An 18,585-nucleotide genomic window follows, 5' to 3' on the forward strand; every position below is an offset into this window, starting at 1 on the left:
CACAAAAGGAAATGGCCTAAAGTTGCATCAGGGGAGGTTTAGATTGAATATTAGAAAAAAATTTTTCACTGAAATTGTTGCCAAGCATTGGAACAGGCTGCCCAGGAAAGTGGTTGAGTCATCATCCCTGGAGGCATTTAAAAGATGTGTAGATATGGTATTTAGGGACATAGTTTAGTGGTGAACTTGACAGTGCTCGGTTAATGGTTGGACTTGATTATAGAGGTCTTTTCCAAACTAAATGATTCTGTTCTATGATTCCTTGTAGATCTCAGCAGGAGAGGTTCTGCTGGGAACGTCATACAAACCACATCTGTCACTTCAGTATGGAAAATATGCCTGACCCGTGTAAACAGATTTTCATGCTAAAGCAGGTTTTTATGCTAGTATGTAGTAATATTGCTGGGTAGTTCAGCAGTAGTGATAAAATGCAACATCTTACTCCCAGGCTATTGGAAGGTATGTGAACTGTACTTGAACAGTCTGGAAAACTTTGCACACTAACAACTTACTGGTTTGAAGTGGTGTTGCCTAGTTTGGCTCTTCAGTGAATGGCAGTGCTATAGAGATGCTTGACCTGTTTTTCTTTCCTCTCCAAGTTCAGTAGTCAGCACCTAGGTTACTGCTATAATTTTTAAGAAAGGCACAAGTAATTACTGTAAACAAATCTTGTCTGCAGAAATCAGAAAGTATATTTGCTCTTCTGAATGTTGTCTGTCACTGACAGCAGATGATGGCTTTAGAGCTAACCATGGTGCCGCTAACAAGGGTCCTTCCTTCTTGCCTCACACAAGTATTTTATCTTAGAAGTGTTTCTCTGTAGCGCTTCCAGCTCCTGGAGCAACCAGTTCATGCATCTTGTCTGTTACGGAAAGGTTTTTATCATATATTTAGACTGTCATATTAATGGACTGTTTTTTTGAGGCAGGAGCAGAGAGCAGAGTTAGTTTCATACCAGCAGAACTGAAGATCCTATCCTGAAGCTTTTGTGCACAGCAGCTTCTTCAATTTGTGATCCAGAAAGATTTTGGTAGTGGGAAAAACCCTGCTACTTCCTGTGCTGTCCCAAAAGGCTGTAACTGCCTGACAGTCCAAGAAAGCGTTCTCCAGCACTTTCTTCATACACAGGATGGTTATCCCTACAAAACTGAAGGAAGCATTTAGTTTAAATGTAACTAGAAAGATGAGAATTACTGTTAAACACTGTAAAATACAATGCAAACAGAACTACAGAATGAAGTAATGAAACAATGAATCTTTCCCTTGGGGAGTTGGGAGGAAAAGTTTATTTCTTCTCTTTTGACAGGAGTTTCATTTCTGTTTTGTACTTCTTTCCTGATTCTTTCCCTCTCAGTCTAAATTCCTGGCTGGCACATTTTTTTTTCTTGGCTAGCAGGATTGGGTTATTTATTTTGAATTTAAAACTTGCCTTGCATTTAATGTGTCTGTTTGGGTCACTGTGGAATACACTAAGATGGGTTTGGCACTTGAAGCAGTGGGTATTAAACCAAGCCTGGGATCCTTATGATGTCAACAGGATCCTACTGAAGGGCTATTCATAAGAGTCTCTGCTGGCCTGCTGAAGCAAGAGTTAAGATTTCTAAATGGTGTTTTTAAAAGTTATCATCTGACTTGTATAAAGCTGAGACTCTGACACTACTTGTCTGTAGATCAGATGCATGTGATTTAGTGTCAAATAACTGCACGTGTTGGTAGGTGGACATCACTACTGCGGTGATTTTTAGGGGGAGTGAATAGTACCTCATAGCAGTTAACTGAATCGTTTATTTATCTGTTAACTGAACAGTTAATTCTCTTCTGCTAAGGAGAATATGTCTTTATTGTTGCCTCTTAATCTATAGACTAGAACTTCAGGGATAACACATCCTCTATGATGTTAGGAAAACCCTTTAACAACAGTGGAATAATGTTAGTAATAAATGAGAGCTGCTGCTGCTTTTGCAAGCTACTCTGTATTTAATAAGAGTACATTATGTATGAACAAGGTGAAATACCAGTCTTTTCTTCAATTTTGCTGTATCTGAAACTTCAGAGGAGTAATAGAGCAATAGGGGCAACTTCCTTTATTATTCTGTATAGCTTTGAGGCCTTTGGGGGCTGCTAAGGCTATTACTCTGTATACCTGATCAGGCCAGAACCCAATGCTGAACATCTCTGGAAATGGCATGGTAGGCCTCTAGAAGGAAACATGTCAAAGTTCTGTTCCCAGACAGTGCTTCAGAAGCTTTGGCACTGAAGTGCTGATGATAATACATGTAAAGCCACATGAAATGGGGAGAAGCTCCTGATGCAGCCATCTTTGGTTAATCATTGTCTTTGGATCATGTAGGGGTAAGAATATAGTTAAGGAAAGTGAACCCTTGAGTGTTCTCAGTACCTTCTTTTTTAATATCTCTTCTGTGCAGTGGCATTTCAGACTTGGCATTCATTTAGTATGTGTCTCCTGATGGGGAGCCAGCCCTTGATAGGTTTTGAACTAATGAGATCAGCTATTTCTAATATCTACTTCTTGGTTCTGCTGTTGGCAGGAGTTGCACCAAACATAATGAAGGCCGGATGCCAGCTTCAATTTGAATGCCTCTTTCAGCATTTCTGAGGAATTGATTTAGGGACCAAAGCTCGTAGAGCTATTGAGCTACAATTCTCCATCCTGGAAGATCTACAGGGGCAAATAATTTGTGATGGAAGAAGTGCCTTTGTATCGTTTTATTTCCATTGGAACTTAACCCTGAAGATGTGGCTGCCAAACTGTGTTTGTAAACTATGTTCAATCATCATGTCTTCTTACCGAGATTATCTTCTAGCAGAATAGAGCAATTCCAGAGAATAGTGATGGTCTTCATACACCTGCTTTGTTTACAGTAATGGTGTCTAATGCATATGGCGGTGACTGAAAGGCAGCAATGGTTGTGGTGTAGACTAGAAAATGGGAAAAGGGTATCTGGCTTGAGGTAAAGTCAGCTGTATCTTGCTGGGAGTACTTGCATAATGTGCCTTTTGTGCATGCCAAAGGGAATGGTACTTATGTAGGAGACTGTTCAGGAGGTTACAAAGCCGTCTTTGGTATGGCTTGATATGTGCTTTTTGCAGTGGACAGTCTCTGGCATGGATGGGAAGTTTTGTCTTATTGGGGAGAAGGGGTTACGGGAGGAGAAAATACCATTTTTATCTTGCTAGTTTGGGATGTTTAGAAAGCTTATCAACTAACTTGGAGACTCCATTTAAAGTAGGTGCCCACTCTTCAGCAATAACACTGTGTAAATAAAAGGGCAAAGTACTCCAAGTTGTTGAGAGAAAGACAGGATGAGGTGCTTAAGAGAAAGGGATGAGGATGAATTGATTTCAGGTGATGAAGACAAATTATAGGGGTTTTGGATTTAAAAGGAAGCCCTTTATACCTATCAGGCTATTGATGGAAAATCAGCAGAGAATTTGTACTTCATCAAACAGATTATTCATTTAAGAATGCTTCAGCAAAACTTAGTTGTCATCAGACATGCTTGCAGTTTATGTGTAACCCCACAGCAAAGACTCATGAAAAACTTGTATCAAGACAGTTCTAGTACTACAAGCTCTTGCAAATGGGGAAGAAGGTTTCCTAGGCTGACTGCATAGTCAGTCTTGCTAAAAGTAGTACAAGAGGGAAAATAAGCTCAAGAAAGTATTATTTCACAGCCACTTTCTGTAAGTGGCTAGACTTCCCACACCAGTGCAGAGAACTCTACAAATCCTGGGGCTGACTTTCAGTGGTTTTTATACAGTGGAGGGTAAGAAAGTATGTACTTCAGCCTCCATGGTTCAAGAGAACTGGGGCTGAGAGGAAAACGTATGTGCAGTGGTTTGAAGCATTCAGTATGCTAATGTTTAGGTAAGTGTGGGGATCACTCTTCATGGAAATCTTGCTTGAGTTACTGTGCGTTGTTGAAGCATACACCTGGTATTACTTCAACCCTTCTGCTTTTCTGAGAGCTGCTTTTGAGAAAAACACATCTCATTACAATGGAATAGCTGACTTCTCACCTAGTGACAGCACGAAGTTGTAATCCTGCTACATTTGCTAGTGGAGATCAACAGCTTCAACTATCATTATGACAGACTGAAGTAGGGGATATAGTTACTGAGGGATTAACTTGGAGTAGGTTATGCAGAAGGATGTTTTGAGTTTGTTTTTTTTGAGTTATGCTGAATATGCACAGGACTCCTTAAACTGGAAAGACTGGATCGTATTATTAAACAATACAATTCACTGAAGACAAGATTCCACCTTATATATAAATGGAAGTTTTGCTGTTATTGTCTTGGGACAAGAAGTTCATTGCCTGTCTGTTCAAACATTTGGATTTTCTATCTGGTTCAACATGTATAGTAGCAAAGGTAAAGAGAAAAAATAGTCCAAGTTAAACATACCTTCTCTTGTCAATGAGTTTGACAAATTAAATTTAATCTTAAATTTGTTCTAGGCTTACATGTTACCTTGCCTGCAGGACTACTCTGAGTAGGAGAGTGAGCTTCAACAGAAACTGAAGTAATTACTTCAAATGAATTAAATCAGTCTCTACCTTAATACTGCCAGACTTACTAGAAAGATTTAGAAGTTGTGTTAGAAACATGAGACTTAAGATGAAATTTCTGGTTTGTGTTTAAGTTTTGGTTTCCTCCTCTGCTCAGATGATTGGTGTACTGAACTTATGAGATGCTTAAACTTGTGACTTACAAAATTGAAGTTTGATTTTTATGAAGGTGATACAGACATGTGGATATAAAAATTGTGCGGGAGAAGGGATTATTTTAAAATATGAAATGAACTTCTTGTCCCTGGTGTCTCTGGCATTTTCTTTCCTGCAAGTCAAATGTAGTTAAGCACTTCCATAAACCTGCATGTCAATAGCAAAAAGATAAAATTTTAGAAGTTCGCTCCCTGACTGCAATGACTTTTTTTTTTTTTTAATGAACAACAAAACCACAAGAAAAAAACTGAGAGAGCTACTCTGACATGAAGTGCAATTCTAAGGGTTTCTCCTGAACCCTTGGTGGGCTTTTCTCCCAAACCTTTGGTGGGCACTCCAAATACTCCATTAGGCAGCGTCTCTGGATCCAGTACCTCATCTTCTAAAAACAGAACACAGCTGCTGCATCATGTTTGGGGATCAGTTTGCAAAGAAAACAGAAGTATTATTTCCTAGCTAAAGTCATCTAACAGATGAAGCATAATATTTAAGTGCTGCCTTTCATTGTAGTGGCTTACACTATCCTCCTTCAACCTTTGCTTTGTATGAAGGAAGGGAAAATCTCTGTAGAAAAATGAGGTTTCTAGCCTTTAAGAGCAGAAAACTGTCTTGAATTCAACTCATACAAATAAATCTAGAGTTTGCCAGCTTTGCAGTGAGATCCCATAGATTTGCCTGTCTTTACCATCCTCATGCACAGTCTCTGTGCTTTGAACCCATTCTTATTTGCACAGCTGGAGGCTTGGGGTTGAAACATAAGTGGTGCTTTAACTTAGGCTAAACTCTTCACATTGCATGAGGGGTGGCTCAAGGAATAAAAGTATTACAATATCTTTCTTGTAAGTTCCTTCTGCCTGGGGAAAGTGGCCTTCTGAAATTTGTTGGGAAAGCCTTAAGCCTTGGTATAAAACTGTAGGATGCTAGAAAACCCCCCTAAGGACTGGAACTTCTTAAGATGCAGGACTTTGAGAAACTTTGTCTTAATAACATATTCTTAAACCAAAGTTATCCAGGTGCCAGTGAAGTACAAAATTGTGAACATTTCCAAAAAGGGTATATTAAAATCAATCTCTCCTTCCCCTGCTCCAAAACACATGACAGACTTCCCAGGAAACTCACTTCAAAAGCCTTGTTTCACTTGCTAGATTCTGAGGCGGGATGGGCACTTTCAGGACAGAGGCTGGACAGCCTGGTCAGCTCTTGGGAGTTTGATGGCTCTGGCTGGTTGATATCTTTTTACACATGTAAGATTGCAAACCCTGAGAGAGTTTTTTAAAAGAGTTTCAGATTTTCCTCTTTGTATTCCTAGAAGCAAGGCATTTTGGGTCTCTGGCTCAGAACAGCATCTCTGACCCCTGTGAGACCTGCTAGGCTTATGATTCCATGGCAGGAAACTTGGCTGAAGTCCAAAACCAGTGGTTGAAATTGAAGTGCTTGTGTCCTGTAGGCAACGTGCCATGGGGCTGAGAGTCTAGCCATGATTAAAACTGGAACTTGGCTCCAGCTCTGCCTCCTGAATGGCTAGTTGCACCAGTTTGGAGCCTGAAACCAAGGCATAAAAATGTGACATGATTCTTTCCAACAGCAACAAAAATGAAGAAGTTTATAGTCTCCCTTAATGTGTAAAATGGTATGGTTTTCCTGGGGAATTCTCTCTGGGAAGGACTCGCTCATTTGTACTTAAGTCAGGCCAGTCTGAGTACTTTGACTAATGAGTGGGTGACCTGTGCCATATGACTATACCTAGATGAATCACACTTTCCCAAGACATGTTCTAAGGGTCTTCAAACTTGAAATCTGCCAGAACAGGAGAAAAGTATTGCATGTGCTGTTTTGTCTGTCTCAGGTTTGTTAGGCGGTAGCACTCTGCAGTGCTAATCTGAAGTGAAGCGGCTAAATAGCAGAGGCACCTCTGTTTTGATCTGTAGTGAACTCTAGATTTGTTTCTCAATAGATTTTCACTTTCTCACGTTCATGTCATTTGTGTCCCTTGCTCCCTCTTTTCCCTGAAGCCTTGCTAAGGCATGTTACTGTGGTACTACAATGCCGTGGCCATTTCTCGTTACCTCCATCACAAAAGGCTGTGCTGTTCTGTTTGTGCTTATAATGTACCCAGATGGTGAATAGAATGAGTGACCACCAAGCTCATTTTCACTTGTGGGGTCAGACCTTTCTCTGCTAAATAACACAAGTGTTCCCAGCTGCTGTGCAGCTGCAGGGAGTCTGCTTTCCTTCACAGGCATTAAAAACCCTTTAATCAGTGTTTGTTGTTTGTCAGCAGTGGTGTTGAGGTGTGGAGAAAAAGAACAGATATGCTTTGTTGGCAAAGTTAACTTCATTCTGACCTCTTATCTTTCCTTTTTCTTTTCAAGTCTGAAGAAGCAGAAAGCAGTTTGGGAAGTGGTTTCTGCTAGCACCTGTGTAAATGTATTTGCTAAAGGAGGAGGTTTGTGTCCTTATACAGATAGAACGTTTGACATAGAAGGATGCTCTGAGAGTTGCATTGAACTGGAAACTCATTAGGGCAGGGACTCAAACTGGCTGGAATAGGAGCTGTGCAGATTCCCTTAGTGTAAATAAATGTTACATATATACAGATACTGTTGCTTAATACTAGTGTTACTTATTTTAGTATTGAGTCTATATTCAATGGATTCCATTTACAATCTGGTCAATTTTAACTTTTTCCTGTAAAATAGATTATTCCTTCTAGTTTTGGGAGGGGGTTTGTTTGTTTTGTTGTTTGTTTTTGGGGTTTTTTTTAGCCGGGGTTTTGTGTTTGTGGCGGGTGGTTTGTTTTCCTTTTAGTTCTACTTTTAATAGCTTTCTTCTCATGAAGGAAAAGGGAGGAGATAAAGAACTGATAAGCCATCTCCAATCCCATTTGCTTTGGATGTAGTCTGTTCTGAAACAAATGGGAACACAGAAATCAAGAAGAAACTTTGAGAAAATTCAGAGCTAAGATAGTTATTTTCCTCTTCTTTCTAGATGAAGCTTGGAAACCTGCTGGTGCTGCACATGTTTGCAGGGTTGCTTTTTCCCTGAGTCCAGGTTTGCTCGTGCTGTGTGTCTGTGTGTAGAGCACCGAGCACTGCTCTGTGAGTAGTGATTTTGTTGTTTGCAAAGCCTGTTTGTGTGTGCATCCCGAAGCTGTTGGGACATCAGGCTTTTATTTGAGATTCAAGGGTCATTGTAGGACATTTGGCATTAAAAGCAGAATACTTACCTTGCTGCTCTTCCCCTGGAGGGACCAGAGAATCACATTCCTGTCTTGGCTGTGTCTGGGGAGGGTGGGTACCAGGCATTAGGGCACCTTGTGCACGTTGCTCACAGCCCTCAGCCCGGCTCAGCAGTACCTCCAGCAGTGACCAAGGGGCTCCTCTGGAGCAGGGCTCTGCCCCTGGGAAAGCAGTGCCTGCTTGCTCAAAGTAGGAATTATAAAATAAAAATAAATCCAACTACATAGGGATTGTGGTCCTAGCTGTTAAAATTACAGAACCAAGTGGTCTCCCCATGGCAGACACGTTTCAGCATTCATCCATTCTTTTTTTTCATGCAGCTGAGGTTGCTTACAGAGGAGGACATGCTCTCAGACTGGCAAAATGCTAAAGGAAGACTTTAGAACTTGTGCTGGGCAAGAGGGAATGTACACTCAAAACATCTAGTATATTAAATCTCTCTGGGTGGTCTGTATTGACCATCACTTCTGTAGCATGAATGCTAACTACCATTTTATACCTGAATGCTGCCAGGGCTGCTAAGCAAAGCTATGGGCTGTGAGCTATGGTGGAGCAGGTGCCCAACTGTAAGGGGGAGTTTTTGAAGCCCTTCAGATCTCCTGGAGATGTTGCTGGCCTTTATGGCAGTACTGTTCGCTTGCGTGAGAAGAACTCTGATCAGACAGGTGGGGTCCTGGATCCTTCTTGAATTTAATGCAGACTTACACAGTTACAATCTACCTGAGCAAAACAAGCACCATCTTGTGCAACTACTTAAACCATAAACTTTTTTGGCAAGGCAGGTGTGGCATCTTCAGTGTCTGGAAAGCACCGAACATGCTGTGTGGGCTCCCTACTGTAATCCAAATTACAAATGCTAAAAAGGCTTTGATTTTTTTTTTTCTAATTTTTTTTTTTTTTTTTTTTCTAATAACGTGGTTCTTGGCTTAATTTGGATAGGCAAGAACTTCACAGACTGCATTGGGGTGCTCTGCATGTTTCCTCAGGCCCTCATATTTAATCAATGTCGAGTTGTTTCTCTGTCTGCAAGGAGGCACTTGAGAAAAGCTCTTCCACAGCCTTAGGTTTAACTTGTTTGTCAGCCCTAAGAACAACTTTCTATTCTTTAGAGATGCCTTTTCTGGAAGAAGGGGTGTTCTTGATGTACAAGCCCTCTCTATACTAAGTATTTTGGTACAGGCTGCAGAAGGTTTAAGTGAGTTTTTATGATACAAGCTGACTTTAAATAAGTTAGTAGTATGGTTTGATGCTGGGAACCAGGATTCTAGATTTTTTTTATTTAACCTCTGGATAACTCATATCTGTGGAACTCGGCTTCTGACAAGGAATTTGCAAAAAGTTTCATGCTATTAGCTCAAGCCTTCAGTTGTGATAAATGGGAGATCTGCATGTTCCTTCTAAACCAGAATGGCTCCTGTGTTGGACTGAATATTTAATTGCTGCATGTGCACCATACTTTCCTATCAGGTAGCTCTGCTTTGGAAGTCTGTTTATACATACAGAAACCTGAAAGCCTTGTGAGTCTTTCGGTGTCTCTGACATCACATGCTGGGAGGAGGCTTCAGCATCTTCAGTCTGTTGCTTTTTTGCTGTGTGTTTAGTCATTACTGATCTTTGCATTTTGGGGGCGACAGAAAGACATTACTGTAGCCAGAGCAATTCCAAGTTAAGTTGTGATAGTCCAACCCCTGAAAAGAAAAAAATCCGGTCCAGCTTTACAGTGTTTTTATAGTCTAGTCCAGGTCTCTATAAACCATTTAAAATTGCCTTCAGGTTTAAATTTTCCAATTTCCCATTTGGAGCAGGTGTTGCCAGGTTATAGAATGTGTTGCAGAAAAGGAGCAAAAACATTTCAAAAACACTGTGCTGTAGCAAATATGTCAAGTCTGTGACAGATGAGATTTTTAAAAAAGTTTGTCCCACCAAAAGTAAAATGTGCGCAAACCTTGCTTACTTTTCCCAGCTGTCATGTTTAAATAGGAGGTTTAGTAATGCATTAGTCTTCAAAAGATCCAGCAGTACAGTATGAAAATATGAAACTTCTCAATTGTTTTTCATTTAACTGGGGAGAGAAGATTTTTTTGTAATGAAAAAAACCCACCGACAACCAAATTTCAGAGATGCATGTTCTCAGAGTGGTTAAAAACCAACCCAAACTAGGCTTCGGGCAATGTTTTTTCAACAGCTTTAACCTCAAAGCATAGAGTAGACAGCTTTGTAGGAAACTGTAACACCAAGGTGATTATGGCAGTGACTCACACTTCCCTGTGAGGCATCCAGCTATCAACACACTTGGAGAGCTGTGGCTTTGTGCATTGCAGGCAGGGTGTCAGTCAGTGCCCATTTGCCAGCCAGCTCTGAACTGCTGAGCTCAGAACTGCTTTGGCAGCGAGCTGGGATATCAGTGTGTTAGAGCTGCTCTGGTGTCCCCAGGCTTGCAAGAGGCTGTAGAAAATGGGAGGTAGGGAAGGGGAAGTGCAAGGCAGGTTTGACTTCCCTTTTCTTTGCTTAATCCTCATGGAACTTGTTTGAAGAGTCCCCTGAAATCTTCCTGTGAGCAGGTGATTCGGTTTGGGTAATAATTAAAGGTCTGACAAACCACTAAGTGGGGTAGTATGGGAAGAGAAAAGGGCTGCTGCTATCATGCCTTACCAAAAATTTCTGCAAGTGGTTTTGGAAAGATGTCTGTCAGTTTGGATCCTCAGGAAAACAAGATGAACTTGGGAAAGGGACCTGGGTGACCCTACAGGCAGTTCAGAGTAGAGTCCAGGGTACAGCAGTAAACTACTTTCAGATGTTGGGATTTGCAGGGAATAAGCAGACAGACGATGGGCACTAGTGCTTTGTGGGTTTCCCCATCCCCAAAAATAAGGCAGAACACCAAGGAAAACAGTAGTGATCATGATATGGAAGGAAATGGTCTGGGTGAGAAATTGGAAGTTTGGGATTGTTCAAATTACAGAAGACTGATAAGGAATGCCACGTTTGTACAAAATGGGTTGCATCATAATGGAATACTCAGGAAGAAGAGGTATGCAGAAAGATGATAGAAATTCAAACTTCTGAAAGGAAATAGGTTTTCACATAGTGTGCAATTAGATTGTGGGATGCGTGGAATGCAATTGCCAGCTGTGCTGGATGTCATCAGGAAAGAACATAAGGTGACTTTGGGAGTGTGCAGGTATGCTCTTGCAGGTGGTATTTACAGATGATACAAACAATGCTTTCAAAATCATCACTGGTCACATAAAACTGGTCACATGTTTGGTTCAACTACCAAGGCCAATCATGATAGGTTATTTGGATTTCTCTATTTTTGGTGATAAGTTTATTATGTCTCTGACTAAAATTGTCTAGTATCTCTAGTACCAGATACTGTTTGTGGCACAGCACTGGGCAAGCTGGGCTGTTGTGACTCAGTATTGCCCTTCCCGTGTGGGTTGTGTTTGGCTTTGCACATCTTAGTTTTTTAGAGGTGAGGCAGAGTGAGTAATGTTTCCGCTTTATTAAAGAAAATGGAATGGCAAAGACCGTTAATTTTTTTTAAAGATGTATGTGTTTCATTTAAAGTTCCCTTCAGGCAAAGTCAGCTTTGGTAGGCAGCTGAAAATGCATTATAGTCATATTGTTATTGTCATAAAGAAAAAAAATACACCATGTTCTGTTTTGGGAAACCAAACAAAAGCACTATTTTTTTTCTCCCTCCCTTTTTCACTTCCTTCAGTTTTTAATAAGCGACCGTGACAGAGACCCTCAGTGCAACCTGCATTGCTCCAGGTCCCAGTCCAAACCCCTGTGTGCCTCTGATGGCAGAACGTACGAGTCGATGTGTGACTACCAGAGAGCCAAATGCCGTGAGCAGAGTCTCAGCGTGACACATCGTGGCCGCTGCAAAGGTAGGTGGATTTCAAATGCCTCTGAGAGGCGAAATGGGAGCCCTACTGAATTCTTAGACCCTTGAGTTTAATACCATGTTCTGAGAGTAATATGATTTGGAATTGTGCATTCCTGCAAGCATGGGTATCTGAGTCTCAGTTTAGGCAGCAGAGTACGAGCTGACTGAATTATCAATGAAAGAAGGCAAAGGAGCCACAGACATCAGTGAAAAAGGGCTGAAATATGTGTCTGCAGACAGGAACAACTGACCCCATGTAAGCACAAAACCAAATCCTGAAAGCAGACTTCTTCCTTGCTACCTGTGCTGATGAGGAATCAAGATATCTTTGACCCTTGGACTGACAGGAATGTGGAGTGGGGAAGAATATGGTGCACACTAGATGTCTAGTCACTTTTCAGACATTTCAGCCTTTCTGTGCTGAACTAATTAAGAAGACAGTGCATGCAAGGCGCTTTACATGGCTTTTTTGATTTTTTCCTGTTTGCTGTTACATATCTACTTAAAAGTGTGAATAGTGTCCCTCAGTTCAGCTCTTCAGCATAGTCTAAAGATGAAGGTGAAACTTTTTAAAGAATTATCGGTGTCTTGTCACACAAATGGTTTGCATTTGCTGTGAAGTGAAAAATAAAGTGGAGTCCATTTTCTGAGATCACAATTGACTCAGAGGGCAGGTGGCACAGGTGTTTTTAGCAGTGGATTAAAGTGACAGGAGAAAGTCATTAAAATCCATGTGACAGAATAAATACACATTCATTTAAGCCTGGCATTTGTTTATGAAGGCTTTTTTACTATTGTAAAAATGTATTTTGGTGCATATTGTGATTCCAGAGTCCCAAAGAAGTAACTGAGACTTTTTTTGTCTTGGGCACAGGTAAAGTAGACTTTCTTTCTGCTCTCTGATGCAACTGAAATGTTTAGTTGAAACTAACTTGCATTCTCCTTTCCTTTTTCCTCTTAACCTGTGGTACTATACAGTACCTAACAATCTGAGAGTGTTTGTAAACTGCAAGTCTTGCTTTTAACCCACTAACACTCCTACCAATCCCTGTGAAGTAGGAATATTCTTTCAGCCATGACATGCAAATTTAACCTAGCTGGTAATTTCCATATGTGCTGCTCTTGAAAGGTATTTTGTTTTTTTGGCTGCATTAGGAACATGACCTGTAGTGCATAAAGATCACAATTGTTGGCAAATCCGGGCAGCTGTGGGACAACTGTGCTGAACTACAGGCTGTTGGCTGGGTCTGTGTTGTGTACTTGCAAAAAGGAAGGTATTGCCAACAGTGTTCATGCACCTTGAACTGCAGCTGGACACCGGGTATACCCTGAACAGCCTTCCCTCCTCCTCCATGACAGATGCTCTACAGGAGAGCTCCCATGGAACTGTGAGGGATCCCATGGGCCATCGAGCTCAGTCACATACAGTTGTGATAGACACTTTATCCAAGAACTTATCCTTATGAAATGAGAAATTTTAACTTGTGCTTCACTCTCTGAAGGGGGAAAAACAACAGGCAACTAAAATAAGTAAAAGAGAGAGTGTATTGTGGACAGCAAGGCATAGTTCTGCCCCCCAGATTACCATAGGCTGCCAGTGTATATGCTGATGATTTGAACTGTGCTTGTGCCAAGGAAAACAGAATGGTTTCCATAGTGAGAACAGAACCTTTTTGATTCAACTTAATGCTCTGTTCTCTCTCAAGAAACTAAGGACCTTTAAAGATGAAATCTTGCCAGCCTTCTGGGAGCTATAACCCTTATTCAACTCTCGTTCGTTGCTAGCTTCCTCATGTGCTTTTCAATGAAATTCCTTCAGTGCTAAATTATCTGAACTCCAAACCCTCACTCACACATCACAAAGGGTTAAAAGTCAGGAGTAGCTTAAAATGATCAAATTATGGCATCCCTGACAAATGGAGCCTCACTGATGAGATTCTAGAGAATAGTTCCAGATGGTATAGCTGTGTCTAAAATACACAGCCAAGCAATCCTACCTGGATCTTTTCTTAGCTGGCATCATAATATTTGATGTTAAATGAGAGTTATACCTCAAAACTTCACAGGGGTGAAGGACAAATGCTTGTTAATCTTGACAGCTTGCCAAGAGTCATTTATGCAGTGATTGTTATATTGGTATATATCTGTGGCTTAGAAAACATTTATGGTCTGTGTTAACTGGTTGCTTTCTAGGAACTTGTTTGGCTTATTTAATTACAATGTGGGAGTGTTCTAAAAGTTCCCTTTGGATTTATTAATTAGATGAATAAGTCTGCTGGTACAGAGTTTGTTCTTGGATCACAAGCCACTGTGTGGAGTGAACCTATCTGTAAGTTACTGGTGGAAATTGTACCAGGACCTGCAGCCTTTTTCCTGGGACACAGGAAATGAACACAGCTTTTGGCTAATGTTCTAGAAAGGCAGGTTTTCTGACTGATGGGTTATTTGAAGATAATCTTCTCTACCTACTATTTCTGTTGGACAGAAGATGATGTTTTGAAATCACTTTGTCTGCTCGTTAGATCCATGTGTTTTGTCTTCAAACTTGTTTTATTTTCCCTTGACTGTGAATAAGAATGTCCTTCCTTGGCAGCAGTTAGTAAAATATAAAATGTCACTTTCAATGACTTCTCAAATTTAGACATGTTTCTAGGCATGTTCTGAATAAATTAGGGAACTCTGGAGTAGAAATGGTATGTGGATATCAAAAAACGAACAAAGTGCTTTGGCATGAAAGGAAGACAAGAAGGTGATCAGGGGCAGTCAGCATGGATGGGGAAGTCATGCTTAAACAACCAGGTTGCCTTCTACGGTGGGACAACTGGCTGGATAGATAAGGGAAGAGTAGTGAGTATTGTCCACCTGGATGTTAGCAAGGCTTTTGACACTCTCTCATGATATCCACACAGGAAAGCTCAGGGAGTGCAGACTGGACATGTGGACAGGGAGGCAGTTTGAGAGCTGTGTGAATGGCAGGTCTCAGGGGATTGTGATCAGTGGCACAGGGTGTGGTTGGAGGCCTGTCGCTAGTGGCGTCCCCCGAGGTTCAATATTGCATCCTTTATCATTTAACTTGTTCATCGGTGACTTGGATGAAGGGACAGATGCCTCTTCAGCAAGTTTGCTGATGACACAAAGCTGGGAGGGCTGTGGAGCTCTTCAGAAAGATCTGTGGGTTGGAGGGATGGGGAGAGTGGAACCTTTTTGAAATTCAATGAAGTATGGGGTCCTGCACCTGGGAAGGAGTAACCTCCTGCACCAATACAGGCTGGGGGCAGACCTGCTGGAAAGCAGCTCTGTGGAGAAGGATCTGGGGGTCCTGGTGGACAACAAACTGTCCCTGAACCAGCAGCCCTTGTGGCTAAGAAGGCCAATGGGATCCTGGGGTGCATTAGGAAGATCAAGGGTCAAGGCAGGATCAAGGATCAGCAAGTCAAGGGCGGTGATCCTGCCCCTCTACTCAGCCCTGATGAGGCCTGACCTGGAGTGCTGTGTCCAGTTCTGAGCTTATCAGTACCAGAGAGACATAGAGATTCTGGAGAGGGTCCAGCAGAGGGTGACAAAGATGATGAGGGGACTGAAGCACCTCACTTGTGAGGAAAGACTGACGGAGCTGGGCCTGTTTATTCTGGAGAAGATATGACTCAGAGGGGACCTCATCAGTGTGTGTAAGTATCTTGAAAGGAGGATGTCAAGAGGATGGATCCAGGCGTTCTGGTAGTGCCAAGCAATAGGACAAGAGTCAATGGGCAGAAACTGGAACACAGGTAGTTCCATCTGAATGTGAGGAAGAACATTTTTACTGTGAAGGTAACTGAACACTGGAACAGCTGCCCAAAGAGGTTGTAGAGTTTCCTCCCCAGGGATATCTGTAGCTGTCTGTACTCAATCCTGAGTAGTGTGCTCTGAGGGAGCATTAGCAGGCAGTTTGGACAAGATGGCCTCCAGTGGTCCCTACCAACCTGAACCATTCTCTGTGGGTGAAAGAAGTTTGGAATTCCAGGACTTGACCTAAATGAAGTGGAAAACAGTGGGGAGAGTGAATACTGGTTGATATCCTGCACAATAGATAGGGAAGTTTTTGTAGTTTGCTCAGGTTCCATTTTTGCCTGTTTTGTTCAAATACACAGATAATTGAGTAAATGGGTATGAACCTGTTGACTTCACTGTAGCTGAACTGCTTCATGTCTGGTGGAGACCTGGCCTGTAGGTGAGACAGTTACCTAATGGAACTGAAAATAGTTAAAAAGCTGCTTGGATCAATTTTTGCTCTTTTAACTTTGGATACAAACATAGGAGAATTAAAATTAAATAGCTTAAATAGATTTTGGTGGTTGCATTGTATTGATTTGCTGCTAGTGTTATGTGAATCCTGGAGGTGTTTTACTTTGTGTTTTTAGGAGAGCTTGGGTCTTTATACCATGATGTTGTGTCAATACTGCCTCTGCCTGTTGAAGAGAGGATGCTGGAATTCTTGGAGCCTATTCAGGAGTGCAGTGTGTATATTATGAGGGACACGGTGGTCTTGTTTGAATAAACTATTCATGGATAAGATCAGCCATGGTAACTAGCCAACTTCATTGCAAAATCCAAAATTATGTGCACCTGCATTGTGCCGATTAGGCCAGGGATGTCAAAAACATCACTTGTAGTTAACAATCTCCTGGTTGCCAGCTGCCAGCTTGAGAATTAATTTTCTTTAAAAGGCAGCTTTCTGAGCTACAGTAAATCTGTCCCAAGTTTGAAGATATTTAAAATAAAATTAAGCAGGTCTGCTTTCAAAAGAAGTTATGCTGTTTTGGTTTTTCACCTAATGTAATGGAGGTAAAAGTGTCCAGTTTAGTCTGCTTGAACCATGAAACTGGAATGCATTAATGCCATTCTGGTTTATAAGCATGGTGTTTGATATTCCAGAGAACATTTCTAAAAACAGGGAAGAAAGTGCTGAAACACTTGGGTAAGCAGGTGAAATGCAGAATAGCCTATATGAACCTACAATCATAAGATCAGGCTTTAGTAAAATTTGTAATGTATCTTGTTTGGGGTGAGCTATTTGGCAGCTACTTTTTAAACACTTGGCACTTATGTAATACTTTACATTTTCTAATTAACAAAGCAAAAATAGCAAGGTGAAGTCATCTCACTGAAATCACATGTTGATACAAACATTATAAAAATACCAGCCTGTGGAGTGAGGAAGAGAAGGATTGACAGTCCTTTTTAAAACAAACCAGTAAATGTTGATCTTAAAGGCACTGTTTTTACTGGAACTGATCTGTGGAAGACTGACAAAAAAGATAGCAATATGCATGCACCTCTCCACCCAGCGTGGTATATAGGTGTTTGTTCCAAATCAAGGTTGTAAAAGGACTGGCGTGACCTTTGGAAATCAGTGAGGGAGGATGGGAGAAGTAATCAGTCCTGAGTGTCCATGATCAGGAGGAAAACTCTGTCTTCTCTGTACTTCAGCAGCAATTTGTGAGGAGTCACCACTTGAGCCAAGGATTCAAGTGCAAAAGATGCTGCAACAACAATGAGCTCTTAAACACCATGGTGTAGTGGTGGTGTGCTATGAAGTGTGCTCTTCTTGGTGGGAGTAGAGAGTTCAATCTATAAAGGCCAGTTAAAATTGCCAGGAGGGATACGGTAGCCTTAGCAGTAATGTGTTTATATTATCTCCCTAAAGTAAGGACTTAATCTTGTGCCTGTTTCTCTGTTCATTAGACAAATTGGACAAAGATCTGGGTTAGTTTCCCTTCTGCCTGGGCTTCTAATGTATTTGTACTGCAGGGGATATCACAAAATGTTTGTTTTTACCAGCTCTGTGCTGAAGCATCCAGTTTGTCGTGTAGTTGTGAGTGTGCCAGCACTAAAGCAGATGCTGTGTGTAAGTGCTTTATGCTTCTGTTTTATGTTCAGGAGGGGAACCAGAAATGCTTGTCTGCAGTCTTGTATCCTCAGATGCAGAGACTAGAAAACACTTTCATTTGGGAACTTGTGGTTTGATTGTCACATAAGAAATTCACACCTGGTTTTTTTCCTTGCAAGTGCACATCTACATTATCTATGTTGATTTTTTTTTTTTTGCTACTTGTCTCCTGTGAAGCAGAAGGTGAAAGTGTTTTCAGTCAAGCAGCTAGCTAGGAAACAGGGCAGGCACACCATCTGGTTTTGTAGTAATGTCCTCTGTCATGCCAAGCAAGATTAGACTCTTAAGTTTGCGCAGGAGATCTGCAGGTGATAGGTGTTCCAGTTAACACCATTGCCAGTGCTTCCTTTTCAGCTGAAAGAGTGAGCATATGTTTGGAAGGGTCAGTTGGCAGGACTATCCTCCACTGGAGATGTGCAAATGAGGTCTGATCATCTGCTCAGGTTGGCAGGCAGGCAGAAAGGAAACTCCATGTCAGAGTTTATGGATAACTAGAAAAAAAATACAGTGTAAATTTTATTCAAGTCTTTTACTCTGTAACAATTTCACTCTTTATACAGGTACATAATAGGCCCACCTGAGATCAAAGCTCCGTGTGCTTTGGTATTGTGCAAACACCCAACAAACAGATTAGTCTAAAGATAAGAGACATAGAATCAGAAAATGGCATGAGGTCACGGGGGGTGAGGTGACCATCGTTGGGCAGTGGCAGAATTGATATAGGTACTGTTGCTTTCTAACCCAGTGCCTAAGCAGCTGGCATCTGTACTGTAT

At 41.3% G+C, this 18,585-nt stretch overlaps 1 protein-coding gene across 3 annotated transcripts in view; it reads left to right on the forward strand.

The window, feature by feature from the left end:
• SMOC1 (SPARC related modular calcium binding 1) overlaps positions 1-18,585 on the forward strand; it is a 131,121-nt gene that overhangs the window by 28,794 nt on the left and 83,742 nt on the right. For all 3 annotated transcript variants that reach the window (XM_048306885.1, XM_048306886.1, XM_048306887.1), the window contains exon 2: positions 11,712-11,883. In XM_048306885.1, the coding sequence (XP_048162842.1) occupies positions 11,712-11,883 (172 nt within the window). The remainder of the gene's footprint in view (positions 1-11,711; positions 11,884-18,585) is intronic.

This window comes from Corvus hawaiiensis, chromosome 6, assembly GCF_020740725.1.
Source record: "Corvus hawaiiensis isolate bCorHaw1 chromosome 6, bCorHaw1.pri.cur, whole genome shotgun sequence".
Classification (NCBI taxonomy): Eukaryota; Metazoa; Chordata; class Aves; order Passeriformes; family Corvidae; genus Corvus; species Corvus hawaiiensis.